The sequence below is a fragment of the Macaca fascicularis genome, chromosome X (genome assembly GCF_037993035.2).
Source record: "Macaca fascicularis isolate 582-1 chromosome X, T2T-MFA8v1.1".
Taxonomy (NCBI): Eukaryota; Metazoa; Chordata; class Mammalia; order Primates; family Cercopithecidae; genus Macaca; species Macaca fascicularis.
In genome coordinates, this window is record NC_088395.1 from 117687495 (window position 1) to 117702377 (window position 14883).

At 36.4% G+C, this 14883-nt stretch overlaps 1 protein-coding gene across 6 annotated transcripts in view; it reads left to right on the top strand.

Moving 5' to 3' along the window:
- PAK3 (p21 (RAC1) activated kinase 3) overlaps positions 1-14883 on the top strand; it is a 285291-nt gene that overhangs the window by 221823 nt on the left and 48585 nt on the right. For all 6 annotated transcript variants that reach the window (XM_045383866.3, XM_045383855.3, XM_074029472.1 and 3 more), the window contains 3 exons: positions 4036-4167; positions 4678-4843; positions 14247-14310. In XM_045383866.3, the coding sequence (XP_045239801.1) occupies positions 4036-4167; positions 4678-4843; positions 14247-14310 (362 nt within the window). The remainder of the gene's footprint in view (positions 1-4035; positions 4168-4677; positions 4844-14246; positions 14311-14883) is intronic.

The window sequence follows — 14883 nt, forward strand, 5'->3', positions numbered from 1 at the left end:
GTTGAAGTTATATGTAAAAGAATGTGTCTACCTGTGTTTTTCTGGGGAGATAGACCAAACCCTAAGAGTCTGGGACCCAACTCAGGTTAAGAACTACATTCCCAGCCAGGCGCGGTGGCTCACATCTGTAATCCCGGCACTTTGGGAGGCCGAGGCGGGTGGATCACCTGAGGTCAGGAGTTCGAGACCAGCCAGACCAACGTGGAGAAACCCCATCTCTACTAAAAATACAAAATTAGCTGGGCATAATGGCACATGCCTGTAATCCCAGCTCCTTGGGAGGCTGAGGCAGGAGAATTGCTTGAACTCAGGAGGTGGAGGTTGCAGTGAACAGAGATCGTCCCATTGCACCCCAGCCTGGGCAACAATGGCGAAACTCCATCTCAAAAAGCAAAACAAAACAAAGAACTATATTCCCTGCCCCAATGTCTGGCAAAATTAGAGTGTCAAAAATATCTAATTTGATGACAAAAATATTCCTTACTTGTTATCCATCTATCTATATTTCTATAAGTTTAGAAGTTTTAGATACAGTAATTCTCAGCCTGGAATGAAGAGTATGGAAACATTGCACCATTGACTCCAAAAATGATCACCCAGAAAACCTCTAAGTAAAGCTATGTTTATTAAAATTAGAGTGACATAAAAGCATTACTTTGATAAAGTCTTAGTGTCTTAAGAAGGAGATGTCAGAAGGGATTATTTATAGGGTGTTAGGGCTTAGACTGTTTGATTTTAAAGCAGGTCTTGCAAGGTGAGGAATGGGTTAACATTGTGCAGTGTTTATGATAAAATAGCTTTGTATTGGTGAATATAGCAAAGGAAGGGGCTTGAAGCAAGTTTTAGTGAGCAAGCTGTTAGTCTCGATGAGCAAATTAGTTGGTTCACGGTATCTTCTAGAAACAAGTATTTCCTAAAGTAAGAAGCTATGTTATTTTTACTTATTCTCAGTATTGTTTAACATAAGAACATTAAAGTATGTCTGTCTGGATATTGCCTAACACAGGGAAAATGAAATATGCCCAGTCCCAGTACTATTTACACGGTGATAGTAAAGTATGCCCGATCCCAGTATTTTTTAACACGGGCAGAAATTGTTAATTTCAGTTCTCAGTACCGAAGATTGGTATCCTTGGTGGATTGCTGGGGTTTTAACGCTCTCTGGCCCAACCATAATTCAAAACATACTATCCACTCAATGCCATACATTCTTCCAAGTCAACCAACCAATATGGCAGGATAGTGTTTGGTCCAAAGTAAACAGAAATATCTGTCTTTTTCTTTTCCTACAAACCTTCAGGTTTTCTAATAGTCCCTTAAGTCTATCCTTGGAGATGGGGAATGGCTTCCATTGGAGATTAGCTGTGAAGATAGTAATGAATGTTAACAGTCAGTGAAATCTTGCAGGTGGATCTTATCTAGTGAAATATTAAGACTTGAAATGTGTAAGCTTGCCCCTTGCCCAGCAGACATTGACTGGTCTTTGTACCAGTTTAAGGTTTGGACCAAGAAGACTAGACTTTGAATCATTCTTTTTGCCTCTAGGGCTGTTTTTAGAGCCTAATAGACTGTATATACTCTCACTTGTAGAGGTCACATCATGCATTGCTTTAAACATATTAAAGGGCCCCCATACTTCACTTTATATTTTTGCTATAAATTTTTGAAATTATTTTTGAAATATTAATTTTGAAATTATTTCTTACAAGTAACTTTTAAAATGTATGATTAGGTATAATTTCTTGTTAAATCATTGTAAATATTCAAGAATTATTGCTAAATATGAAAATCTAACCTACAATTTATATTTAATATAATGAAATTTCTATAAATGCTAGACATAAGAGACTAGTTAAGTTGGCATATTGTTATACTTAACAGACATTTAATCAGACATTAACTAATTTTGACTTTATAGTTTTCTTCTGGCTTTTTGGAGCTGATGATTTATTTCTGATGGCAAACACTTTCATAGGCCCACGTAAAACTTATCAACCCTGGGCAAGGTTCATATTGCCTAATGGATAAAATAGCACCATTTGCCATATAAAAAAGTACTCAGCTTCCACCCTTCTACAAAGAAACAGTGATTAGGTACATTCCTGAAACCGGCTGGTATAAGATAGGGCAAAACTTTCTGGAACATAATATCAAAGCAAATTTCAATAACCCAAAGCCCGTTTCTCCCTGTGCCCACTGAAGTCCCCTGAAGAATTAGTGTTTTGCAAGAAGAAAGTGATTTTTTTAAAAACCTGGAAACTTAATGTCTTTAACAGATGTTGCTATCCACATAACTATACAATGTAATAGCCCAGTTGTTATGGCTAAATTAAGAATCAATATAGCTGCATAAACAAGAAAACCAATGTTCAGTAAACATACAAACTTCAATCTATAAACCACTTAGCATCTATATCAGGGCAATAAAATATTCTTTCAAATGCTTGTTTATAAATTCTAGGTTGTCTTTCTTCTCACAATTGATAAGTCTTTCTGGCTCCTTTCAGATGTATGATTACACCTTATTACTTCACCATATGTTTATACATGATTGTAGAAAAGCCATATTGAGTTTTTAATCATGATTGAGGTCCTTTGATGTAATGGTCTATTAACAGGCTGCCTGTAACTGCCTCAGGAGCTTTGTCCTCAAAGAATGAAAATTCATTGTCGGATTATGTTAGGCCAGTATACCCAGTGGCATAAACAAAAACAAAATAAATACACAAAAACAAACCAAAAACAAACAAAAAAACACCTATAATAGCACTGTCCAACAGAAATATAAACTATATTCATAACTTTAAATTTTCTAGTAACCACATATTAAAAAGTAAAAAATAGGTGAAATAAATTGTAATAATATATTAAGCCAATATATTCAAAATACCAGCATTTCAACATATAATCAATATAAGAAATATTAATCTAACATTTTACAATTTTTTTATATTAAGTATACAATATCTGGGATGTAATTTACACTTGAAACACATCTCAATTCAGGCTGGCCACATTTTAAGTGTTCTGTAGCCTTATGTGGCTGGTTGCTATGTGGCCATATTAAACAGTGCAGACCTGAGCCATAGTTCATGGTTTTTGAACTTGAGCATGCATCAGGATCACCTGGAAGGCTTGTTATAACACAGATCACTGGGCTCCACTTCCAGAGTTTTGATTCATAGGTCTGGATGGAGCCTGAAAATTTGCATTTCTAACAAGTTCCTTAATGATACTAATGATGCTGATCCGGGAACCAAGCTTTGAGAACCATGGCCATGGGTCTTTCAAAATCAAACTTTGGAACCATTTTACCACTGTATTAACATGAATGATCAAGAACTGTCCTTAGGTATTATTGCTATTGTACCACAATACTGTCGTATTATTGCAGTTTATAAAACATCGAAAATCTCCATTTAACTCATGGTTAATATTGAGTGATTATTCCTGTGGATGAGTATTCTTTAGATCTTCATGTCTATTACTCTCTGAGTGCTTCTTTCCAGGAGGCTGGACAGGGAAGAGACATTTATTGGCTTGCTTGTTCTTAGAGAGTATTTACAGAGCTATATTAATACAATATGCATATGCATGCTCTGATCCTTAGGTAGAAAATAGTTCTTTTCAAGTGGACAAACTGTCAATCAATAAATTGATAATCTTCCCAGTATAGAATCAAGGCTCTAAGAGCAATTAGTTTGATTTTTAATGTATTTCAAAAACATTGAACTTTAAAATATTAAGTGAATAATAGTCCACTGTTTTTCAGCTCAATGAGAAATTTTTTTAAAAAAATACACTTCATGGTTCTTTAAGCCATGACATGAATTTATCTCTGAACAAGTTCAGAGATTATATTCAGGTGAGCAAGCCCTGGCCACCAAATTGTTGATGATTCTGATCATTTGTGAAAGATGTAGTTTCCTCCTATCCCTACATGCTTAAATATTTTCATTTCCTTTGTTTTATTTCTGAAGAAAAACAAAACAAAGGAGTTAATACCTGATCTATAAACTTTGTTTTTGTCACAAGAGTACAAAAACAGCATCTGAGCCTCCATTGGCCCCTCCTGTGTCTGAAGAAGAAGATGAAGAGGAGGAAGAAGAAGAAGATGACAATGAGCCACCACCAGTTATCGCACCAAGACCAGAGCATACAAAATCAGTAAGTCACAAAGGACTATTTCCAAATGATTCAAAAGATGCCCTTTGGAATAGTCATAGAGTTAGAATATAGTTAATCTACTGCTACCTATTAAGCATCTTTTATGTTCCAAGAGCTAGAGTATAAAGTATGACCAAGGTTTTGAGGATGCTGTTTGAGGATACAAGATTAGCACATTAAACAATTAGAGAATAATACCAAACAATACATAACTGCTAAGTAATAAAAATGTTGGAGAAGATAAGGAAGGAAATCCATGTGAACCAGGTAGGAAGAATTACATAAACAGAGGTCCTCAGACCACATTTAGCAAGGCATGTATAGGGACATCCAAAGACTAGCTCCCATGATCTTTCAATAGTGTTGTACTTTCAGCTACTCAAAGTCCTTTTTTTTTTTTTTTTAAGAAAATACCACTTGTCTTTAAAAATTCATTGATATTACAATACATTGACTTCACACTCTTTCCTTGGCCTGCTGTTTTAATTGTAGAACTTTCTGTTTTTTTAGATCTACACTCGTTCTGTGGTTGAATCCATTGCTTCACCTGCAGCACCAAATAAAGAGGTCACACCACCCTCTGCTGAAAATGCCAATTCCAGTACTTTGTACAGGAACACAGATCGGCAAAGAAAAAAATCCAAGATGACAGATGAGGAGATCTTAGAGAAGCTAAGTGAGTACTTTTTGCCATGATTACTTTCTTCATGGGAGTGTTTCTCGTAAACCATTTAAAATGGGAATTGATCCTTTGAAAGTTTTAATCTGCTTATATGAACTCCAGACTTCCCAAAATCATGAGATGAAAAATTTGGGACTCACTGCATATGCCAGAACACTTTCTCCTTCCACTCCTAATTTGACAGGAACTAAATATTTTTACTTGAAGGAATCAATTGAGATGAAAATTGATAAGACAAATTAAGTAGCAAGTTTTAATATTACATCTTCAAAAGAGATAGAATAGTCTGATAAAATATGTTATGATCATAACCCAAGGGCCCTCAACTAATCAGTGATGATAGATATGTTAACCTCAAAGCCCAACACAGTCAATCAAAACTTGTAACAACAAATAATATAGCTTTTTCCCTTAATTCAGAAGCATTTCTATGTGGCAGGAGAGACAGAACTAGCAAATGCTAGTAGCTTCCTTCCACAATGTCATTAGTATGTACATACTTGTGTGTACACACTTGTTGCCCCAATTTTAGAAAACACTTACCTTCTAGTTACTTTTCTGGGTCAAGAAGATAAAAAAAAAATGAATTATCTGCTGAAAAGTCAAAGGTTTGTAAAGCATATTCATTAAACTCATACTATAAAAGCCTCTAACAAATTGCTAGATATCAGCAATAAGTACCCTCCCCCTCCAACCCCCAGTTTGACTAACTCCTACTCATCCTTCAAAACTCAGCTCAAAAGTTGCCTCCTCAGAAAAATGTTGCTTGTCTCCCAGTCCAAGTTAAGGGCGTCTCTTCCTTACCACTTTTATTGGAGCAAATATCAAACCATATTAGTCTGACTTCTTCACTACACTGTGAGATTCTTAAGAGCAGGGACTGTGCCCTTTTTTCCTTACATGTCCAACTCCTAGTTCATGCCTATTACATAAAGGCATACGGCAAATGTTTGTTGAGGGAATGAATGAAAAAAATAAGTAAACAAATACGTCTTTACTGAGTTCCTACTTGTCTGTTCTATACAAGAAACTTTGCAGGACACAACAGAATGAAACTTTCCTGTCATCAAGAAATTTAATCTTTTTTGGAAAATACGATTTAATAATATGATACAATTACAGCATAAGAGAATCTCGTTTCATGTATATTTTTATTTAAAAGACCTCAGAAAAGGAAGAGAGTAATTCCCACTATAGGCCACAGGGAGGCTCTGCAGAGGTGGTGGTAGGATGATTTTGCCCTCCCAAGGACATTTAGCAACGTCTGAAGACTATTTTTATTGTCCTGATTCAGAGATTGCTAGTAGCATCTAATGGGTAGAAGCCAAGGATGCTTCTAAACATCCTACGGTGCATAGGACAGCTACCCTCCGTCCACCTTACAGTAAAGTATTATTCAGTCCAAAATGTCAACAGTACTGAAATTGAGGCATTTGAGTTAGATGCATTTGGAAAGGCAAAGGTCGGAGTTGCAGCTGTCAGTGAGCACTCAGAACTACAATTGCTAGATTTTTGCTGACTTTACTATTCATGATTAAATATGCCACTAGCACTGATACTAACCATTTGCTGTAATAACAGCAATAGTAATTCTCATTTATTGGGCACCTTCTGGGTGGGCCACTTTACATACATTATCATAGTTTCACAGTAGTTCCTTGCAGCTGATCCTAATATCCTCATTTTACAGATCAGTGAATGAAAGTAAGCTTTAAAAAGCTTAACTGACCAAGTCACCAAACTAATGTGTGGCACAGCCAAAGTTTGAACTGAGACCTGTTTACCTTCAAAGCTTACACCTTTTCCATTACCTACCTACTTTGCTTCTGCATATCCCAACTGTCTATTTTTGTAAAAAGGAAGAATGAAATGAAAGAATTGCCTGGAATAATTTAAGTTCAATTATTCAGACAATTGCCACAATGTTTTTCTTTATTTTGCATATGTAGACATGACCTATGTGATTATATCAGATTTTAAAAATCCAACAGCCTTGCTTTAATAAAATGACTGTTATTTGGTATCTGTTTCAAATCTCAATGGATGTTTTACAACAAAAATGCTTGTATAGTTTTGTTAAGTTAGTTGACAGAGAAACAAGCATTATTTTCTTGGACCAAAATCTTGTTTTGCTTGTAAACTCTAATCGTGCTAGAGCTGTGTCCTTATTATTTGTTGTTTATTCTGCTCTACACTGAGCAACTTGGTGAAGAAGGGGAAGCTAATTTGATACATTTTAATTAAGAATTAAGTGGGTTTTTTTTTTTCTCTACTGGACTTCATGCTTGGGCATAGAGACAGTCATTTTCCCTCTAGCCAGCAGGCCACCTGTGACTGCCAACCTTACATTGAATTTGTAGATTTTGTCAGGGTGAACCTGCTGAGAAATGGAGCAGTGCTTCTCATGAAGCAGATCCAGTGAACTATACTCTAAAGTCCACAAAGTCAGACTTTCCTGCTCCGCCATTACCCTCTCTGTGCCTTCTCTTTGCCATTACACCTTTGTCTAAGGATAACTTCAGACAAGTGACTTAACTCCTCTGAGCCTCAATTTTTAACCTGTGAAATGGAGATAAGAATCATAACTACATTTTTACAAAATTACATTTTTGTAAGAGATAAGGTCTGGCTCTGTTACCCAGGCTGGAGTACACTGGCACAATCATAGCTCACTGCAAACTTGACCTCGTGGGCTCAAACAATCCACCTCAGCCTCCCAGGTAGCTATAATTTTAAGTATACGCCACCATGCCTGGCTATTTTTTTTTTATTTTTTGTACATATGGGGTCTTGCTGTGTTGCCCAGGCTGGTCTTGAACTCCTGAGCTCAAGCAGTCCTCCTGCCTCAGCTTCCCAATGTGCTGGGATTACAGGCAGGAGCCACCAAGCCTAACCCATTACTACATTTCAAGACTCTGTCTATAGGATGGATTTTAAGGAGCTCATTCTATGGTTAAGAGGTCGGATATTGGAGTCAGAAGGATCTACATTTAAATCACAGACCCATTGCTATTAGCTGTGTCACTTAGGGCCAGTTATTTAAATTTTCTGGACTTCCATTTTCTCATCTAAAAAGTGGGGATAATGATAATATAAAAACCCCAGCAACAGTACCAGGTACATCATAGGGGCTCAGTAAGTGGTAATTATTACTACATAAGTATAAAGCCTTAATAATATAATACAATGGGTCAAGCTTTGAAATAAGTCATCACTGGGTCTGAGTCATAGACTTATACTAGCTGTATGTCCTTAGTCAAGTCACTTAACATCTCCAAACATCATTTTCTTTATCTGAAAGATGGAGATAATAATTGTACCTACATAATGGGGGTTGTGTGAGGACTAAATGAGTTAAAGTAGATAAGACATCTAGCACAATAAACAGTAGTATAAAATTGTTATTATGCTATTTTTAGAGTGAGAGCAATCATATTTTTCAGCATAAAAATGGGGTTATGGGGTCTTACCAGTGTGACAGAATGATTGAAACCAGGAGTAATCCCAGATGTATGATTACTGTACAGAAGCCATCAAGTATCTTGGATTCAAGGGCCCCATTGGAGCTTGGGGAAAAAGTAGAGCAGCCTGTGCTGAGAGGCAAAAGAGAGGAAAAAGGGAAACAGGGAAGTAGAAAGATGGCCAATATCCCATACCAGAGTGGACCTCATAAGCATGATGAAGAGTAGATGGCAGCCTCTACTAAACCATCCTCACCTTCAGTGTCAGGGGTCCGGTTACTAAGAGGTGGGCAGCCTAAACCACAGAGCTATTCTTCATCTTCCATGCAGATACTGATTGTGGTGGCCAGACCAAGAATCATTATTGGCTGAAATGAACAGGTCATCTTTCGGTTTTACATAGACAAAGAGCCTGGGTCTGGCTTGTTCATTGTGGTCTGTCCCGATCTGTTGAAAAATAAAGAAACAAGAACAGAAAACCAAACACTGCATGTTCTCACTCATAAGTGGGAGTTGAGCAATGAGAACACATGGACACAGGGAGGGGAACGTCACACACTGGGATCGGGGTGTGGGGGGCTAGGGGAGGGATAGCATTAGGAGAAATACCTAATGTAGATGACAAGTTGATGGGTGCAGCAAACCACCATAGCACGTGTATACCTATGTAACAAAACTGCACGTTCTGCACATGTACCCCAAAACTTAAAGTATAATAAAAAAGGAAACGCCCACATTTTAGTGACAAATTTCAAAAGCCAGTGACTGTCAGTAAAGTTGTGTAATACAGGAAATTTGTCTTCAATCTCCTTCCTCTGGGCCCCACAATCACCGACTCCTTGCCTCGCGCCTCCCTCAGCATTCCTCACTCAAAGCCTTTTTCCTAATTCACCCTCATATAGAACTGATATCAGTTTAGATAATTATTTTACTTTTTCTCAGAAATCAAAATCTTCATTTTGCTAAAAGGATAATCTTTTAATGGTGGGAGTTCACTTAGTCAGAAAATATATTGATGGGCTTTTCTGTCACTGAACTGAAACCATAAATGCTATTTTCAAATGCAAGTATTTAGTGTTCTTAAAACCTGTACTTTAAAATGAATAGTTTCTTTCTTATTTAGGAAGTTCTGGTAGGAAATTGTTCTGGTATTGCTTTTTTTTCTTTTGATTTTGATTTGCTGATTTTTAAAAACTTTCTCCCTACTGTGTCACAGTGTTTTTTATCTATCATAATTTACAAAAGCAAATTATAATAACTAATGGAAAAGATAACTTTAAAAACTTGTTTTGTGATTTGAGAATGGTAAACAAGGCCTCTAGTATACTTACCTAACATCAGTAGATGGCAGCACACACTCTGCTGTGAAGGGCAATGGGTGTGGAGACACCATTTTATTTGAATAGCAGTTAAGTTCAGAAGTGGAATCTCATCAAAATGGTTGTCTTTTGGTAATCCTTGTGAAAGGATTTATTTCCAGTTTTTTTTCCCCTGCATAACATGGAAATAAAGGTTGAATAATTTATTACCATAAAGCCACATTAACTGAACTCCACCAATTGGAATGGGTTATAATTCAGAAAGTGACTTGGGCTGAAGCTTACTTGCTTTTTCTATATGGAAAAAAGTTTGCTTAGCAACTTAATAGTAAAACTTTTAGAAGACTATAAACTGCTTAATAAAATTATGGCTTCAAATGACTTTAAAATCATTTCATTAAAATAAAAAAGTCCAGGCCCTTGCCCATTAATAGCTAATTTGAATAAGGATGGCTCTCAGTTATATAGAAATCTTTTAGATAAGTTGAAAAATAAAAGGCCAACTCAGAAATTGCTAAATTGGTGGCATTCTATAGATACAGCTCAAGTAAAATATATTCTCCAACCCTTGCCTTAAACCATGGGGCATTTACAAACGGAAATAACTAATTGTATTTTACTGTAATTTGGAAAATATTCATTGAGTATTCAATATATTCTACACATGGCATTGTATGAGGAGGCACTGAAGATACAGAGATGAATAAGACATGGCTCCTTGTCCTTAAGACATAGTCTAAAAGGCGATATCAAATACCATGCACACACAAAGGAACCTATGCAGATGACTGCTTAGTACAGAGAGTAACTCAGCACAAGTGTTACATTGTGACCAAGACCTTAAGTGAACCAGGAAGAACTGTGGAATTCCTATCATGTATATCAGGTATATTTCTAGCCATAGATACAACATTGAATGGATGCCAGATGATTATGGAACCCTTCAGTTCTAATTCTTGCAAGTCAAAGTTCCAAATAGATAGATATAGACATCTGATATATTAAGTACAGAGAGAGAGAGAGCAAGGGCCAGAGAGAGAGAGAAGATACAGTAGTAGCATAGAAAAGTGAAGCTGTTAATTATTCAAAGGGATCAGAGAAAGCTTCCTAGAAGAGGCAACATCTAAACAAAGTTTTGAAGCATGACTAGGAACTTGCCACAGAGAAAATATGGGAAGGACATTTCAGGCAGCGAATGGCATGTAAAGAAGACTTGAAGGCATATGTCTGGGAACTCTGACTTATTCGGTGTTACTTGAATAAAGAATTGATGGTATATGGTGACACTGGCATTGTAGGAGAGGAAACTGAACTTTTAAGCAGGAGCTGATCATGCGCTACCATTAGTTTGTTATGCTCAGAGCATGAAGTTCTAGTGAGGAAGTGGTAAATGATGAGAAGAGAATGAAGCGGGAGCCAGATTAGGAACCTTGCATTGCCAAGGAGTTTTGGCTTTCGTCTGTAGGTGTTAGGGAGCTATCAAGTAATCCTGAACCAGAGAATCACATCATCAGGTCTGCACTTAGAGGATCCTGATAGAGATGTAGAGCCTTGACCAGAGGGGGCAGCAGCTAGACTAGGAGTCTAGCTAGGGGGCTGTTGGAATAACCCAGGGAAAAGATAATGAGAGCCCAACTAAAGCAGTAGTAATGAGGAAGGAACACATTCAAAAGATGTCTAGGAGGTAACAAGATATAGGCCCTTGGTGGACAACTGCATGTGATAAGTGATAGTAAGAGACAAAGTAAGAGTCAATGATGACTCATAGATTTCTAACTCAGGCTAATGAGTAGATGGACTGACAGTACTACTGACTGAGGGGAAATACAAAAGAAAAAGTATTATAACAACCCATATATTAGCTAAGTATTATTTAACTTAATTGAAAAGTGAACTTTCATTAAAAAAAAAAAAAACAACAACTTGATGAGTAATCCATGCGTGAAATGTTTAACTGATTATTTTTCTCAAGGTATGCTATCTACTGTTAGGTCTAAATTAAGTTGTCTACTTAATTTAGAATAGACTGTTGTATAAATTAGCATGAAGTATTATCTGTAGCATATAATTAGCATATAAAAGAGAATAGACTATTGTATAAATTAGCATGAAGTATTATCTGTAGCATATAATTGAGCACTTAAATACATATTTTCTTGTTCTTATTCATTTAATCAACAAATATTTGTTTAGTAGCAGCCACTGTTCTAGGCTCCAAAGTTACAGGGATGAAAAGACAAAGTTCCTGCCCTCGAGAAGCAGCATGTAAGTCTCAGTGAAATGATCAGAGAAGACTTCATAGAGGTGGATAATTTGAGATTTTATTTAAATGACAAGAATTCATGGGTTAGATAGGAAAGGAAAAGGGGGAGCACATGCAAAGACCTAAGCACTAGATAGTGATAGCATTACTAGGATATAAAGTAGTAAGGGGGGAGAAAAAGAATAATATAAAGCTAGACTGGTTAGATAGGAGCCAGATGATGCTGAATGGTGAAGGGCCTTCTCTGTTTAACTACAGAAATTGGATTTGATCTTGCAGTGGGCAGGAGCTTTTGAGGAATCATGAACAGTGGAGCAAAATCATTCTGATATAGAGTTATTGTACATCTCAGTCTGTCCAGGACAGTCTCATTTTATGAATAATATGGTCACCCTTTTCCAAAGGCGTGGTGTAAGAGGAACTAGAGAAAGCAGAGTCTATAAGTAGGTTATGACTGGCACAATTGTTTGAATAAGAAGTATTGAAGGCCCGAACAATAACAGTGGCCATGGGCATAGAGAGAAGAGTATGAATACGAGTGACAACTAGAGGATAGAATCTACAGATCTCTTGATTAGTTCATATGTGAAAATCTTGTCTTACCAACCAACCGTACACTTATTTGTACTATGTGTTAGTAAGATATAACTAACTCAAAGGTAATAATACTGACATGTTTGCTTCCAAAAAGAAAGGTGGGCCAGAGGCATCCAAATAAATGATGCCCTTCAAAGTAGTACCCTTGAGAAGCTGCACCCTTATTCCCATGATGGTTCTATAATCCCAAGTTTTTTCTGGACCTATTTGAACACTGCATTGAGGAGTCAATGCCACTTCTGTGGTATTTATTCTGAGTCATAGCAAGTATTCATCCTCTGAGTGATGGATTGGATTTTTTTGAAATAGCAAAACTAATATTTTTAAAGAGCCAAATATGATCAATTAATAGTTTTCTTATGTAGCTTATAAACTTACTAAAAATGTTCGGAGCAATCTATAGAAACAGAAAGTAGATTAGTGGTTGCCGAGGTATGTTTTGGCAAGCTGAGGGAGGATGGGGAGTAACTGCTAACAAGTAACAGGTACAAGGTTTCTTTCTGGAATAATGAAAACATTCTAAAATTAGATCATGATGACATTTACACAACTCAGTAAATATGTTAAAAACATTCAATTACACACTCTAGGTCATTGAACTTTATGGTACGTAAATCATATGTCAGTAAATCTGTTCAAATCTTTGGAGCACTAACAGTGTCCTAGGTTCAGAAATGTATGTTTTGAAAATGCATGGGTCTCATTACTTTATGATCATACTTTGTTCTTCATTAGACTCATTTCCATCCCCACACCCTTAGCACTGTACTGGGTACATAGTAAATACTCAATAGATATTTGTCCAGCAGAATTGGATATAGCATAGTGCTTAACTTCAATTCAGAGAAGATAGTGATTTTACTAAATAGTGTGGATAAGTTCTTAGATTGTTTTTTAGCAATTATACCAATTTATGTACCCAGCATCAGTGCACAAGGGTTCCAATTGCTCTACATCATTGATAACATTTGGTATTGACAACCCTTTCAATTTTAGCCATTCTTATCAGTCTGTAGTGTTAACTCATTCTGGTTTTAATGTGTATTTTCCGGAGACTGAGCACATTTTTGTATTTTATAACTTCAACTTCTGTTATAGATTAAAGGGTACACATGCAGGTTTGTTACATGGGTAAATTGTGTGAGGCTGAGGCTTGGGACTCTAATGATGCCTACAGCCAGGCAGTGAGCATACTACCCAATAGGTAGTTCTTCAGCCCTTCTCCCAATCCTCCCCTGTCTAGTGATCCCCTGTGTTTATTGTTCCTATCTTTATACTCATGTGTATTCATTGTTTAGCTCTTATAAGTGCCACTTATAAGTGACAACATGCAGTATTTGGTTTTCTTTTCTTGCATTAGTTTGCTTAGGATCATGACCTCCAGCTCCATCCCTTTCTTAGATGGTTATTATATCCTAATATATAGTATCATGAGAACTTTTTATAGATGTTGGGTTGTGACAAGTTTTGTTTTCCAAATATCAGTAATGTTGAATATAAGCAAAATGAGTTATTATTACTACTTTAATTACTATAAAATTATTTGTTATTTTAATAAGTAGAAAGTATCATTTTATATAAATTATAGAAATCACATGGGAGTATTTGTCTAATGTTTTATTTGTCACTGACTCTGGCATCTTAATTTTCATTATTAAATTAAAAAACAGTCAATCAATTTCCATTTCTCTCTCTCTCTCTCTCTCTTTCTCTCTTCCACCTCCTCCTCTTTTCTTCTCTCCCCACCTGTCTCTTAGGAAGCATTGTGAGTGTTGGGGACCCAAAGAAAAAATACACAAGATTTGAAAAAATTGGTCAAGGGTAAGTGATTGTTATTTGAAATATAAAAAGATGAGTACAAGCAACATACATTAAAATTAAAATTCAGTAAGAGCTTGGGTTTTGCATAAATTATGCTTCTCATTTCCTAGATTATATTTGTGTCTTGCATTCTCAGTATTGGCCTTTCAGGGGGAGGGCTGACTGTTCATTAACCTAGGAACACATCCTGCTGAAATCTTCATCATTGTTGGCCTGACAGTAAATTCTGTGGGGACATTTTGATCCTATGTAGTTAGAAGATTCAAACAGATTTCTCTAGAAAAAGCAGTAGGGTTATGGAAACTTCTAGCTTACATAAAAACCCCCTTTATCGCAATTCCCCCTACAGCTCCATGGATGGTATGATTAAGATCCTGTTTTATTGTCAAAATGTAGAGTGACAAAGTGAGGGTGGGGAATGTCCTTATGGAATGATCCAGAGGTAGGCAGAGTTGACTGAGTATGGAGGAAACAGACAATAATCCCTAAATGAGACCTAGTGCATCATTTTCACTTAGTATACTTGTTAAAGATAAAGATTCCTATGCCCCACTGCCAAAGATTTGATTTAGA